The sequence below is a fragment of the Acinonyx jubatus genome, chromosome D3 (genome assembly GCF_027475565.1).
Source record: "Acinonyx jubatus isolate Ajub_Pintada_27869175 chromosome D3, VMU_Ajub_asm_v1.0, whole genome shotgun sequence".
Lineage (NCBI taxonomy): Eukaryota > Metazoa > Chordata > Mammalia > Carnivora > Felidae > Acinonyx > Acinonyx jubatus.
In genome coordinates this window covers 2,952,794-2,967,502 of record NC_069392.1, presented here as the reverse complement: position 1 = coordinate 2,967,502, position 14,709 = coordinate 2,952,794, and the positions used below count along the sequence as shown (strand labels likewise).

Sequence of the window (14,709 nt, the reverse complement as noted above, 5' to 3'; positions counted from 1 at the left end):
TTTCTAAAAGACTGCTCTACCCCACTCTTCGCTGCTCTCTTCCATGTCACTTTTAAAAAGCTTGTTTTTACCCCAAAGTCGATTTCATGATTTGCTTCCCAATCTGAAGTGTGAACATCACCGACTTGGCCACGCTGGCTGGCGTGGTTGAGTGAGAGTCCCGCTAAACGTATGCGCTCTCCAAGGCCCCAGATGCAGGCCTGGCTCTGTGGGGACCTGACGGCTCCGTGGAAACCAGCTTTCCCTTCATCGTTACAAGATTTCCAAACATCTGTCGGCTTTCACCGCCAAGGATTCAACCCAACATCACTTGGGAGCACGAGGAGGGCACTCCAACTTTGCACTTGAATTTGAGTCCTTGCTGCGACATCAGTGGGTTAATGGAGTCGAGAAGTGGGTCAGAGTCAAACCTTGGGACACACCGAAACCCACGCTTCAACGGCTGTGTCATGTGCGAGATCGACCACCCCGAACATTACCATTATTTTTGGCGTCTGATGTGAGTCCGGTCCTCCTCACTCCATCCCCTCCTTTGTTAACCGCCAAGCTCAGAGGCTGAATAAACTCTTTAGGTACGGAGTACACACTTTGGGAGGGCTGTGGCTTTTCCAGGTCCTATGCAGGGCCTCTCAGCATAAAAGTGCATTGACTTGGTTAGCCGAGGTGTCTCGAACAGTGCGCCATCTAGAATTAGGGAATTAGTGAGGTGTGGGCAGCAGTGGCCCCTCTCGTCCTGTCTGCACAGAGCTCGGCCACAGGGAGACCCCAGGGCAGAAGAAAGTGCTGCCCAGCCAGTGCCCCTCGGCTGCAAGCGTCAGACCAACCCCAGCAAATGCAACTTACTGGAAGATGACAAGAGTCACCAAGAGAAGTGTTGGGAGGCTGGAGACCGGGCTTGGGTTTCTGCAAGAGCCCGGAAGCTCCAGAGGCCAGGGGAGTCTTAGCCGGGGACGTTCCATGCAAGGCGCCCCATGGGAGAGGGGGACAAAAATGAGCTCTATCCACTTCTTAGTCTCTGGATCCTTCTATTCAAGGTCTGAGTTCCAGCTTGGGTTACGTCCCACCCTTTTGTAAGAAGAGGACCAGGCACCCAGTTGATTCTACTTTGAGCAACCATGTCCAGGGGGAGGAGACGAGGAAAAGCCCAAAGGAAGGTAGACTCTGGCAGAAGAGGGGACGCTGAAGAGTCACAGAAAAAACAGATGCTCGCGGCATGTTGTGGTTTCCCTGTTTGTTTTAATGATCGGACACAAGTGGATACTTAAAAAATTTTTTTTAATATTTATTTATTTTTGAGAGACAGAGAGAGACAGAGCATGAGCAGGGGAGGGGCAGAGAGAGAGGGGGACACAGAGTCCAAAGCAGGGTTCATTCAGGCTCTGAGCTGTCAGTACAGAGCCCGACTCAGGGCTCGAACTCACGGACCGTGAGATCATGACCTGAGACGAAGTCAAGTGCCTAACTGAGCCACCCAGATGCCCCATTTTGAAAATTTTTTTAATGTTTATCTTAGAGAGAGGGAGAGACAGAGACAGAGTGTGAGAGGGGAAAGGGCAGAGAGAGAGGGAGACACAGAATCCAAAGCAGCTCCAGGCTCCGAGCTGTCAACACACAGCCCGACGCGGGGCTCGAACTCACGAACCGTGAGATTGTGACCTGAGTCAAAGTCGGACACTTAACTGACTGAGCTGCCCTGGCGCCCCAAAAGTGAATACTTTTATAGGTCAATTGATGGGAATAATACAGCCACTCTCTTTGGTCCCTAGCATTTATTCAGGGCTTTTCCTTTAGGGAAATGGAAAGAATGCCCCTGAGCAGTGACAATTGTGCTTATTGGTGAAGCTACAGTGTGTCCCTTGCTGTGTCATCCTTTACGGACGTGTCACTGTATGACAGAGCTCATGGGCAAAGCGTCAAGAGGAGACTTGGTTATTTTTATTTATTTCATCGCTCATTTTCATGGACAATATGTGTGTGTGTGTTTATGCGTGTGTATGTATGTGTGTGTGTGCACGTATGTTTACACGTATAAAACCTAACTCCCCTAGGCAATCCTTCAAGAAATACTTACCGAGGGCCACCGTGCTGTGGGCACGTGGACGTGTCCCAGTGAATAGCGCAGACGTGCCCCCGCCCTCATGGAGCACGTAGTTCAATGCAGACAGAAGCCCACAGATAATTAGGGGCTGGGAGCGTGTCCGCAAAGGAGAGCCAGGGGCTGCCAGGCATTCACGCGGGCTCCTGCCGCTTCCCGAGGCCCAGCCCAGAGGGCAGGTGCCACGCCGCTCTTCCAAATATCGTGGCTCTGCCTTTCGATTAGCATTTATCAACTCTAGCATCTGTTTAGAAAACGGCGTGCATGTTCTTAGGTCGCTGGAAAAAAAATCAATGATGTTGTGTACGTTTTATCCTGTAGATGCCACGCATATGTTAATGTTTGTGGCAGTTGTTAGCAAGCACATTCTAGAAAGCTGGCTCTCAGTCCCGTACGGAATCTACAGAATCACACATTTGCTGCTAACCACTGGCGGGTGAGTTAACGCCCTTGGACCAAAGGGCATCGTCTGTGTCGCGGACAGGGAAGTTCTGCATGGCCGTGTAGTACGGCGGCTACATTCACAGACTCCAGAGTCAGCTCATGATCGGTGTGCTCGGTGCCTCAGATTCCCCATCTGTGAGGTGGGTACGACCCAGAAAGTGCTGCCTGCCTCACCGTCTGCTGTGGGGACCAGACGGTCGAGCTCTGGTACGGTGCCTGGTTCCCAGGCAGCATCGTTCGACGTTGAGGGATAAAAGATTTCCCCATGCCAGTGTCTCCTTTCGGCATGGACACACTAGGATCCTGCCTTAGCAGCAGGATGGTTTGAGTCTGGCCTTGGTTTTCTAGTAAAGCTTCCTTGATCTCTCAGTTCAACCATTTTTGCAAAGCGTGTGGCAAGCTCTTGAGTGGGTACGTTTCCTGGGCTCTTTGATAAGGAGTGTGGTATGAACACTGGGTTTGAGCACAGCAGTTTAATGACTTCGCACGGTTACTTCTTATATCAAAGATTATTTTCCTTAAGCCTGGGAGTTGAAACAATATATTTTGCTCAGAAATAAATAAGCGGAGAAGGAGGAAATGAGAATTTTCTTTGATGCCTGAAATGCTTTTGCTTTTTAAAATTTCATAACATGTGCTTTCATTACCTGGAAAAAAAAATCTACCCTTCTTTGTTTCTTTATCTTGCATTTCGTTCCACTTGGCTTCACTAGGAGATTTGAAAATGAACTGATGTGGAAGATAAATCCAGAAAACTTTCATCCAGTTTGTATTTCCAACTTGAAAGTTATTGTTCATACCTTCAGCTACATTTTAGTTAACACGCTGGGTATTTCAGCAGATTTCCAAAATTTTCCCTGATGAATTACTTTTCTCTAATAGCTAATCATGAGGGCAGAGCATGCTAATAAAATTAAAAACGGGGGGTCTCTAACTAAAACTTATCGTAAAATACGAATTTGAAAATCAACATGTAAAGCCAAAAGAAGGTTTTCATTAGGCTGTTTCCTTTTTCATGAAAAGATGTTAGGGTTGTGATGCAATTCAATTATTTAAAATCACTTCAACGGAGAGAATCAGAAAAGAGAGATGGAAAGGGTAGGGAAGCCGTGCGTTTAGCAAATATCATCAAGCAGAGAGCTGTATGAAAGAACCCGGGCCTGGCCTTGGAGGGAAATGGATGTGCATATGGGGACAAGACGGACATGTACCAGACCAGGCAGGCCTGCATTTGGTAGCAGCTGGAAGGAAGGCTGGGGAGGAGATACTGCTTCCGGTGTAGATGATCCGGGAAGTTCTCTCAGGGAAGTGGCTTGTGCCTTTGCCTTGGGGCTGAATAGGTGTTAGGGATGGAGGGGTGGCATTCCTGGTAGTGAGAATGCAGTAATCCAGGGGTGGGGGTGGAGGGGTAGAAATAGAAAGCTACAGGTGGTAAATCATGGGGAAATAAATAGGTAATCCGCGTCGGCTTTTTATGAACTATTTGATCAAATCCATGAGTAGACACCAGAGAGGCAGTGGAGGACAGTTTTGAGAATTCAGTCTCCTGGCCCAGCACCTGTGCAGCTCAGTGGTCCTGGTTAAATCACAGAAGCTCTGTGAGCGTCACTGTCCTCTTGTGTAAAATGGGGTACCAATAGCATTGTTGGCAAGAGCAGCTTAGTAGAACTTAGCCACGAACTTAGCCACGTTGGGCCCAGAGTACGTGGCGAATAAATATTGACTCCTGACAGCAGTAAACAACGAAGCGTCCGTAAGTATGAGTTTTTGCTCTTCAAAGATCCATCTAGGAACAGGGGTGTGTTCGCAGCCTCCGCACGTCTGTCTCTAACCCCCCAGCCCAGCGGATGGCTGGCCGAGCTCCACCGCGGGAGGAAGCGGGGAGGTGAGGAGGCCCCTAGACCATGGTTCCTGCAGAACCGACTGCCTGTGGGTTGACCAGCCGACCGGTGGTGAGGGCCCCGCCAATGAGTGGCACCTGCAAGCGTGTGCCCTCTGCTGGGGGCTGAAGAAGCTTCACCCTTCTGGGCCCGCCCAGGCCCAGGGAGAACTGTCCTTCCTGGAAGTGACTCAGGGACTTCGCTTCCCAACATCCTGTGCACAAATTGCTTGGGACTCCTGAACACATCTGAGCGTCCAGGGCGAGGCTGTTGCTGCTTACCAAGAGGTGAGCGAGTCCTGTCTGGTTGTCCTTGGGGAAGACACCGGCCTGTGTGACACCCCCGCAAAGTCTGTAGGGACTTTGCCAAGGGACACACAGCCAGCACGCGGCACACACGGAGGACATGCTTAAGAATCCTCTAAAACGGGAAACTGCTCGTTCTGAAAACAAAAGCTCCCCTCTTGTTATCAGTGGTCCCGAATATTAGAGATTTTCCCCCCCAGGGGGCCAAAAGGCACCCACCTATGTGCTCATGAGTGGAAAAACAGGGGCAGAAATCAGGCATTGGCAACTTCTCCTTTTTCATTTGTGTGCGAATTTTTCGTCTAAAAGTGGAGATTTAAAGCATGAAGGCAGGTCGAAGTGCCCCAGCGAGAAAGTTCAGCAACCGGATTTTATAACAATTACACACAAGCCTGTTAAGTTTTCCTGGATCATGCAAGCATTTGGGGTTTCTCAGCAAACTGTTTGTCGATGGCAACCAAAAGGTGTTGCTGAATTGTACCCGCATGGTGGATTCCGCCCGTTTATACTCTCTCCTCACTGAGGTGTCTACACCCAAGTACATCTGTCCTCTGTGCTGTTCCTGTAAGTTCGCTATGCAAATACGTTAAACTCTAAAAAGATTTTTTTTTTTTCTGGGAATAATCTCAGTGTTCCTTAGGCATCCACGTTTGCTGTGTTAGCTTTGAGAGATACATCTCAAGTCATGCCGGTTGTTTGAAGGATTTGGGGTCCAACACACATGCGCACGCACACACACACACACACAGTGCTTCCTGGCCAAAAGAAATGAAAAGAAAAAGTTTCAGGAAAGCAACACGTTTTTTTTTTTTCTTCCGTTTGCATGATAAAGTACAGGGATATTGTCATATTCATTAAACTGGCTTGTTTTGTCATTCCTAACACCTGCTGGCAAAGCATGGATGAGACTAGAAATTGAATCTGCCCTCGCTGCTAGCTCACGGGGAGTAACGGGCCAAGCCAGCAGGCACCATATCAGTAAAATGTGTTTATGCCCTCATTGTCTGTATCTTTGGTGACGTGCTCAGAATTTCATGTCACACTGGCAGAAACTTACTATTTGTTATGTTTCATGTTTGTTTATTTTTTGAGCGGTGGGGAGGGACAGAGAGAGAGGGAGACTCAGAATCCGAAGCAGGCTCCAGGCTCCGAGCTGTCAGCACAGAGCCCGACGTGGAGCTCGAACCCACGAACTGTGAGATCATGACCTGAGCTTGTGTCGGGACGCTTAACCGACTGAGCCATCCAGGCTCCCCAAACTATTTTAAAAGCGTATTCGTTGTTCATGACACCAGGGGAGGAAGGGCCAAGGGCAAACAGTGGTCTGCTGGTTGTGTCTGCACTTGGGTGAACCCACGCCGTGCCCCCTGCCCAGGAGGTCCCCTCACGTTCTCCTGGTCCCTCAGAGAGTAAGCTCGACGGATAAGAGGTCACGTGCGCCCGCGGTGTCATGGCCTGGGCTCCGAGGGCCGGGCAGGGTGCGAACCTGTGGGCACCGGGCACCTGGCACCTGGCTCTGCACCTGTCAGTCCTGAGCGTTGAGAAGTGAGGCAGCGTCGTGGGCACCGTGCGTGTGAGGTGATGTTTACAGGCCTTGCCGGTGCCGTGGTGCCGTCCGCAGCTCTTTCTAGGACATTCAGCCTTTTCTTCTGCTGTTCCTAACGGTCATGGCCCTGCACTGACGCCTTTGGTCCTCCCTGCAACCCTGAGGCGCTGCTCCGACGCTCACTCGACGGCCGAGGAAACTGAGGCCGGGAGAGGCGCATGAATGCAGGTGCGGCCGGGGGCTCTGAGGGGCCTGGGAGGATCTGAGCCCCGCTGGCCTGCACCCCCTCTCTTCCCGTCCCTTCCCCGTCTGGGAATGCGTTTGCTGAAAACCACGCGGCCTCTCTTCCGGGACGACACAGTACGGGTACGTCAGTTCAGCACGTCCCTCAGCAGGGCTACAACAGACAAAGCCCGGGCGCTTTCCCTGGGGACAGAACGCCTCCAGACGTGGAGTGGGAGCAAACTCCAGGCTCGAGGACATGAGGTTGTAACTAATTAAAGTTTCACTTGCCGCCCCACCTTTTCTTGAGATATAATTCATAGGCCACCAAAATCACCATCATAAAGTATGTGATGCAGTGGTTGTTAGTATCTTCACATAGTTATGCAACCATCACCCTTACCTAATTCTGGAACATTTTCCTCACCGCACTGGAAACCCCATGCTTATTAGCGGCCACTCCCCGTTGTCTCCACCCCCCCCCCCCTTGTCTCCACCCCCACCACCAGTCCCTGGCAGCTGCTTACCTGGTTTCTCTCCCTTTGGATTCACCGCATTCCGGACGTTCCATGTAAATGGGGTCACATGGTATGAGGCCCCTTTGTGACCACTGATTTCACCGAATGTCTTGTTTTAAGGGTCACGCATGGTGTGACAGGCGTCCGTGATTCTCCCCTTCGTGTGACTGAGTTATATTCCATTGTGGGGGTGGACCTATTTGTGTATCCACAGATCCGCCGATGGACATGCCCTTGGCTTTAAAATTGCGTTTCCACAAAGACGCCCTGTCAAAAATAAAACTTTGGGGCGTCTGGGTGGCTCAGTCCGTTAAGCGTCTGACTCTTGATTTCGGCTCAGGTCGTGATCTCCCGGCATGAGATTGAGCCCCACATCCAGCTCTGTGCTGACAGTGTGGGGCCTGCTTGGGATCCTCTCTCTCCCTCTCTCTCTCAAATAAGTAAATAAAATTAAAAACTATTTTTTAGAAATAAAATACAATGTTAATTCTGTTGGATCCTTTGTCTTAGTTCTGCTAAGGATTCCAACTCATTCTGCCCGAAAGGTTTAGGACAAGAGCCACCACTCAGTGACTCCACCAGACCTTCACGGGACAGCTGTGTGGCCGGCAGACCGCACTGGCTGTGGATGACTTCTGCTCGACACCGTCGGTGGCTGTCCCCGGGGCTCCCCCAGGCTTTGTGTGACAGGCTGAACAGCAGACACGAGGTCATGTGTGTTTCTCTGAACTTCGTCCCCAGTGCGACTCTGTCCCTCGTCGCTATTACCTAGGAGCAGAACCCGTTTGACTTGGTTTTCTCCTTCCTGAGTTGTTGAGTCCGACTCTGTTGCTGTGACATGAAATTCTCTTGAGACCAAGGCTCTTCCTAAAATGTATCCTGTTGTCTTTTCAGGTGGACCCAGTGTTTACAAGGGAAGTGGGAGCCAGAGTAAAGAGGTAAGTGTGGGACGTGAACAAGCATTTCGCAGGACAGGAAACCTGGAGGCTGGTACATCCCCCGCCCCCAACTCATGGTGCCCAGGCTCTGTTCCCGGCCCTTCCGAGCGTCACCCCCTGTAATGTCCCGATGATCCCGGAAGGTCTGAGGTGCTCTCCCTCCCCCCACTCGACAGGAAGGACACCGTGCAGGTAGCATAATAAATCCCCGCGGTAGTGGTGATGCCCAGCCTCGCTCGCTCAGGGAGACGCGGATGAAGAACACTTAGAATCATCACTGGTCACACTGGCCAGAGCTGAAAAGACCTGAACTGTCCAGAGCGCGGTTGACCCAGGGGGAAACAGAAACACAGGCTTCAACAATTGCTCACATAAGAAACAAGCCGGACCAAGTATGAGTCCAGTGACTGGGGTCCTGTCTCTCTGTCCCACTGTCCTCGACCTGAGGGTGGCAGGTGGAAACTGTCGCCCGTCCCCCTTCCTGCCCCCTCCCACACGATTCGCAGGGACAGAAGCACGTCCCCACTCGTGTTTCAGTGCTGCGGGCGTGCGGCTGATCCGAGAGATGCCCCAGGGGGACCTACACGCAGCGCTCAAGAACTGCTTCGCGGTGGTGAACAGCTCAGTCTCCGAGGGCATGTCTGCGGCCATCCTGGAGGTAAGCACGAGCCCCAGTCCCGGCACAGGAGCCGGCAGAGGGCCCCTCCTTCCCGCTCTCCTGGGCGGAGGGGGCGTCCTGGTCAGTCGAGGTCCCCACTTCTCACAGCTGCAGGGAGCAAAACAGCATTCCCTGGGATTTTCGGAAGCCGGTTTTAAGTTCTACGTGGGACTTAACACCATTTCCTGTCTCTTGGACGTTTGTCCTTGCCAGCTACAAAACAAGACAAAACTCGGTGGCCTCTCTGAGCCGCTAAATCTCTGTGATGGGAAGGCGCTGACTTGTAAGAGGCTGGGCCGGGAACTGGGATTGGGGGGGGGGTTATTGTGACACGAAGCCTTCTGTTTCTTGATTTCTTCTCCCCCTTTTCAGTACGCTCTCTAATCCCAGAATTCCCGGGATGAGGACGGGTCGGACTTTGGCCTGTGGCAGGGTGGGGGCGGGGACGTGGAGGGGGGGTTGCAGGTGCAGGGGGAGGGGCCGGGCCGAGCGGATCCCCTCACCCAGCATCCGGCTTCCTAGGCACAGAGACTCACCTGTTCTGCGGGGGTTGGGGGGGTGGGAATGGAGCCTGTCTACTTGGGGGTCCTGAAACAGGAGTGGGCACATGCTGTGTCCCCCCGCCCCAACATGTTGTGGGGGGTGGGCGGCAGGCTGTGGCTTCTGAGAACGGGCTCCATCCAAGCCCTTGAACCTTCCGGCTTGAGCCTCTGCAGTGGCCGGCTGGCTCACCGGGGTATCTCGGCGGTTTCTTGGGGGGCCAGCATGCGTCCAGCCCAGAGGACCTCCCTTCCCCTTGCTGTCACTTCATCTCACTCTGGAGCCCTTTTCCAGAGGGGGCTGAGCGGGGGGCGGCCTGCGTTGGCCTGTGGCCCTGACAGCACGTCGCGAGTTGCAGCACATACCTGGCTCTCACGGCCCCGAGCACGCGCCTTGCACGCGGTAGGCACGGCCAGGGTCTAGGGCAGGATAAGCCCTGCTTGGAGAGGGAAACGGTGGCCATCGGGCCTCCAGGACCGTGGACCGGGTTTCTCGTTTTCTTTCTCGCTACGTGGCTTTCTCCTTCCGACGGCTACCTGGAGCGTTGCCATCTTTTGTGGTCCGTAAGATCCATTTCTTCCCTCGGACACCAGTCGAATTTACCGAACTTGCGGGCAACAGGTACCATTCGGTGTCTCACAGAACACGGTTCGTAACTAAAGCAGGAGAAGGAATAATCCTCCCTAAACTAAGGAACGAGTGATGTGGGTGCCTAATATTTTCTTGTGGGATCGTTTAAAGAAGCTAAACCCAAACAGCATCAGGAACAGGGGTAGAAGCTGAATACGGGTGCCAGGCGCCCCCAGAGCGCACAGCGCGGACCGAAACCTGCTTGTCGTCAGGCACAGCCGGGACCTCCATCCGAGCTGGATGATGAGCGTCTGTCTCCACGAGGCTTGTGCCCAGGGTCAGTGCAGGCCAGGGGAGACACCTCCCACTCCTGTCCTAGCTTCAGAAGCGCACCTCTCACAGCCCCAGTCCTTGAGCTGGTGCCGATCGGCTCCTTTGTATGTAAATACACATTTTCTTGTTCAAGTTCCCTAAGATTCAGTGCAGTCAAATCCAGGAATGATTTCATAACCAGCACACGCAGCGTCTGACAAGGCAGCTGGAGCGGATCCGACCGCCCCCTGTGTAGCTGTTGTGCGCCTCCTGAGAACCCCAAGTGACCGTTGGGTTGAGGGTTTTGAATGAAACTGATTTTAGGGGAGTGGTCTGGGTCCTCGTCATTAGTGGCCATTCAGAGAAGCAAAGTGGTGAATCACAGAATGAATGCCTATCACTTTTGAAGGAAGCGATCTTCCGACCTCTCAGAATTAGCTTTGTTCTGTTTTGTTTTGTTTTTCACGGAAGCAAATAAAAATCTCATTTGCTAAAACACATCTCTTCCCAAGAAACTCCAAAAATCAAGCCCTAGCTGGGTGTGTGGGCGGTAGGGTGAAAATTCCTACGGCAAATTCGTGGTTTCAAGTTTGGACTCATTATGGAGTTGAAGTCCCCTGGAATCAAACTGAAGTAATATAAAAAAGTATGCTCTTCCTCCAGTCTTCCTACTTAGGGCCTCCTCCCCAACCCAGAACACACACACACACACACACACACACACACACCACTCTGTGGGTCAAAGTTTCTGATGCCGGTGGGGGAAGGAAGGCTGTATTCTAATGGTTTTTTTTTTTTTTAAGAGAGAGATAGAGTATGAGGGGGGAGAGGGGCAGAGAGAGAGAGAGAGAGAGAGAGAGAGAGAGAGAATATCAAGCAAGCTCCATGCTTGGCACAGAGAATTTATGTCCTTGTTTGGGGCAGAAAGAAGGAGCTGGAAATAGGAAGGAGGAAACCCATAAATGAAGGTGGGGTTTTGGGAAAGTAATCACTGCTTGGCAAGAAAGGCAGCTGCATGATTGGGACAGGGTGGGAGGTGAGGCAGCGGTCAGTGGTCGGGGAGGGAGTGGTGGTCAGTGGTGAGGATTAGTGGCTGAGCTGTGTCCCTGCAGGAGTTCGGGTGTCGGAGTCCTAGCCCCCAGAATGCAGTCTCTTCTGGAGATGGGGCCTCTACAGAGGTGGTCACACGAAGATGAGTGGTTAGGGTGGAGCCCAAGCCACCACGCCGGGTGTCCTCGTGAGAAGAGGCCATCTGGACAGACAGGTGCACACGGAGACAGGGAGAAGATGGCATCTCAGAGCCAAGGAGGGAGGCCTGGACCAGATTGATCCTTCCCACACCCTCGGAAGGAACTGACCCTGAACCTTGATCTCAGACTCCCCACCTCTGGAATTGCGACAGCACATCCCGCATGGCTTAAGCCGCCCTGCTGCCGTGCTGTGTTAGCCCTCGCACACCACTGCGGTGGGAGGGGTGCCCGACCTCGACGCTAGGCATTGTGGGGAGCTGCACCCATCGGGATCCAGGGGAAGAGGGACACAGCAGGACGACTAGTGGGGCCCCGAGAACCAAACGCATTCCTGCTTCCTGCCTGATTCTAAGCTGCTTTCCTTCCGGGAGGGATGGTGGGGCTTTTACAGAAAACAAGTGTCCCCACCAGGCTGTGTAGCTGCATCCTACCTCGATCCTGTGTGCTCCTCGACACTGGGGAACACGCCTGTCCTGTGACCTCACCTGTTCCCGACCAAGGCAATCTCCAGTAAGCGCTGTTTTTGTACGGCCAGGACAAGGCATTAAAGAAAGATAAAGCCACAACATTTATCACCGGACTGAAAACGAAGAAGTTTCCGAGATAAAGAAAAACTCATTAATTTGTGTTCAGTGACATCACCAGCCGTACACACAGCATTTTATCGGATTTAGTACGGTAACAGTAAAAAGTTAGCAACAAAGTAGTCGCTTACTGTGCAAATAAATTTATTGACAAACGATATTTGGGCATGCGTTTTACAGATTGTTATCCTGGGCTTTTGTTCTGGACTGTGGGGCCCACTCTGAATATAGTGAGAGGTATTTCACACTGTGTCTTTTTTAAATGCTTCTTTAATACAACAATTTTATTGAGCTATAATCCACATAATGAGCGTGTACATTAGTTCACTCATTTAAAGCATCAGTTCATTCCAAGTGTGCAGATTCAGTAGCTCTTAGTCTATTTGCAAGTTGTGAGCCATTAGCAGCTTTAGAAAATTTTCATCGCCTCCCCCCCACCCCAAACATTGCACACATCATCAGTCACTCACCGTTTCCCCAGCATCCCCTGCCCCTACACCAAGCCCAGCCTGAGACAACCACTGGTCTGCTCTCTGGTGTCACAGATTTGCCTCTTCTGGACATTTCTTATAAAGGGATCCGACAACACGTGGGCTTTTGAGACCTGCTTCCATCACCGACACGATGTCATGTTCTAGGATGTGTGGGTAGCTCCTTCCTTTTCACTGCTAAACGCACCATGGTAGGAACACACCGCGTGTACAGGTCCACGCACCGGCTGATGGACGTCTGGGTGGTTTGCACTTTTTGGCCGTTATGAATGCTGCCGCTGTGGACACCTGTGTACAGAACTATCTGCTTGACCACGTGGTTCCACTTCTCTTGGGTTTACATCCAGGGTGGAGCTGCTGTCCCTTCGAGGAGGAGACAGTCTGTCTTCCAAAGTGGCTGCATCATCTCATATCCCACCATCAGGCCATGGGGAAGATCCAGGTCCTCCACACCCTCGTCAACGTGTTACTGTCTTGTTGGCGACAGCCGTCCTATGCTGTGTGACATGGTCGCACGTTGTGCACTTGACCCGTGATTCTCTATAGATGAAGGATATTGAGCATCTTTTCGGGCGTTTGTTGTCCTATTTATATCTTCTTTGAAGAAATCCCTTCTCAAATCTCTTGCCCATGTTTTAAAACAATTTTTTTTAACATTTGTTCATTTTTGAGAGAGAGAGAGAGACAGAGACAGAGAATGAGTGGGGGAGGGGCAGAGGGAGAGAGGGAGGCACAGAATCTGAAGCAGGCTCCAGGCTCTGAACTGTCAGCACAGAGCCTGATGTGGGGCTTGAACTCATGAACCTCGAGATCATGAGCTGAACCTAAGTTGGACACTTAACCAACTGAGCCACTCAGGCGCCCCTCTCTTGCCCATTTTTAAATTGGGTTATTTCGCTCATTATTGAGTTGTAAGAGTTCTTTATATATTATAGATACAAGTCCCTTACCAGATAGATGCTTTACAAATGTTTTCTCCCATTCTATGGGTTGTCTTTTCATTTTCTTAATGGTTTCCTTTGAAGTTCAAAAACTTAAAATTTTTATCAAGTCCAATGTATCTACGTTTGTTGTTATTACTGTTGCTTGCGTTTTTGGTGTCATATCTAAGATTGCTTGCCTAATCCAAGGTCTCAAAGATTTACTCTTGTATTTTCTTCTAGGAGTTTATGAGTTTAGCTCTTCCATCGGGTTGATGATTCATTTTGAGTTAATTTTCATGTATGGTCTAAGAAAAGGGTCCAAGTTTATTCTTTTGCTTGTGTATACTATAATTTTTATTCCAAACTTTAATATAATTTACTTTCTTTCCAGCTTCCTAGTTCCTAAGGGCACCTGTTATTTATTTGGGATTTGGGGGTTTGGAATGCAGTCTTGAGCTCTGGGACATGTAGTTTTGCTGTGTGAATCTTACTGATTCAGGTAGAGAAACCATCAGCAACCTTAATCTTACTTGTAATGATAACTCTCTGTCCCAAAAATAAATAAACATTGAAAAAAAATCCACATGTAAGTGGGCCCACATGTAAGTGGGACCCTGTTGTTGAAGGGTCAGCTATACGTAAAAGGACCAGGATTCAGACCCGGTCAGAATAGCTTCAGAGCTTTTACTTTAATTATTATTATTATTTTTTATCTTTAAAAGTTTAAGCCTCAAGTTTAAAACCTGTTACGCAGGGTCTTTCTTACCCCCCTCCACTCCATATTTACATTCCCTTCTCCCACAGCCACACTCTGGTTCCCAAAAATGTGATCAGAGAACATACTTTTTATGATTTCAGTCATTTTGAATGTATGGAGGCTTACTCCTTTTGACGTAACATATGGTATGTTCCAGAGGGAAAAAACCATGTGTGCCTGGGAAGAATGTGTCTTCTGTAGTCATTGGAGGCTTGTGCTGAGAATGTCAGGTTAATTTGGTTAGTCCTGTTCAGGTCGTCTGTCTCCTTGATGGTTGTCTGTCTGGTTACTCTATCGGTTATTGAGAGTTGGGGTATTGAGATGTCCCATTATTATTATTAAATTGCCTATTTCTCCTTTCAATTCTGTCAGTTTTTGCTTCACATGTTGTGGGGCCTTGTGTTTAGGTGTGTGCACGTCTATAATTTTTATGTTGTCCTGATGTATCGCTCTTTTTGTTGTTATGAAATGTCCCTCTTTGTCTCCAGTAACAGGTCTTGCCCTAAAGTCCATTTCATCTGGTCTTAATACAGCCAGGGCAGTTCTTACGGTTACTGTTTTCGTGGTATATTTTCTCATCCTTTTACTTTCACACTTTTGCGTCTTTGAATCCAAAGCGTATCTCTTGTAGGCAGTGAATATAGTTGCGTCTTGCTGTTTTTAACGGAGCCTCACA

General features: G+C 50.4%; 1 protein-coding gene across 11 annotated transcripts in view; it reads left to right on the top strand.

The window, feature by feature from the left end:
• Positions 1-14,709, top strand: part of GLT1D1 (glycosyltransferase 1 domain containing 1) — a 90,917-nt gene that overhangs the window by 63,401 nt on the left and 12,807 nt on the right. For 7 of the 11 annotated variants that reach the window (XM_015085168.3, XM_053206426.1, XM_053206420.1 and 4 more), the window contains 2 exons: positions 7,905-7,948; positions 8,486-8,606. In XM_015085168.3, the coding sequence (XP_014940654.2) occupies positions 7,905-7,948; positions 8,486-8,606 (165 nt within the window). Of the gene's footprint in view, positions 1-7,904; positions 7,949-8,485; positions 8,607-8,714; positions 8,890-11,140; positions 13,805-14,709 lie in introns of those variants that run through there. The other 4 variants (XM_053206421.1, XM_053206422.1, XM_053206425.1 and 1 more) reach the window with 3 other exon arrangements.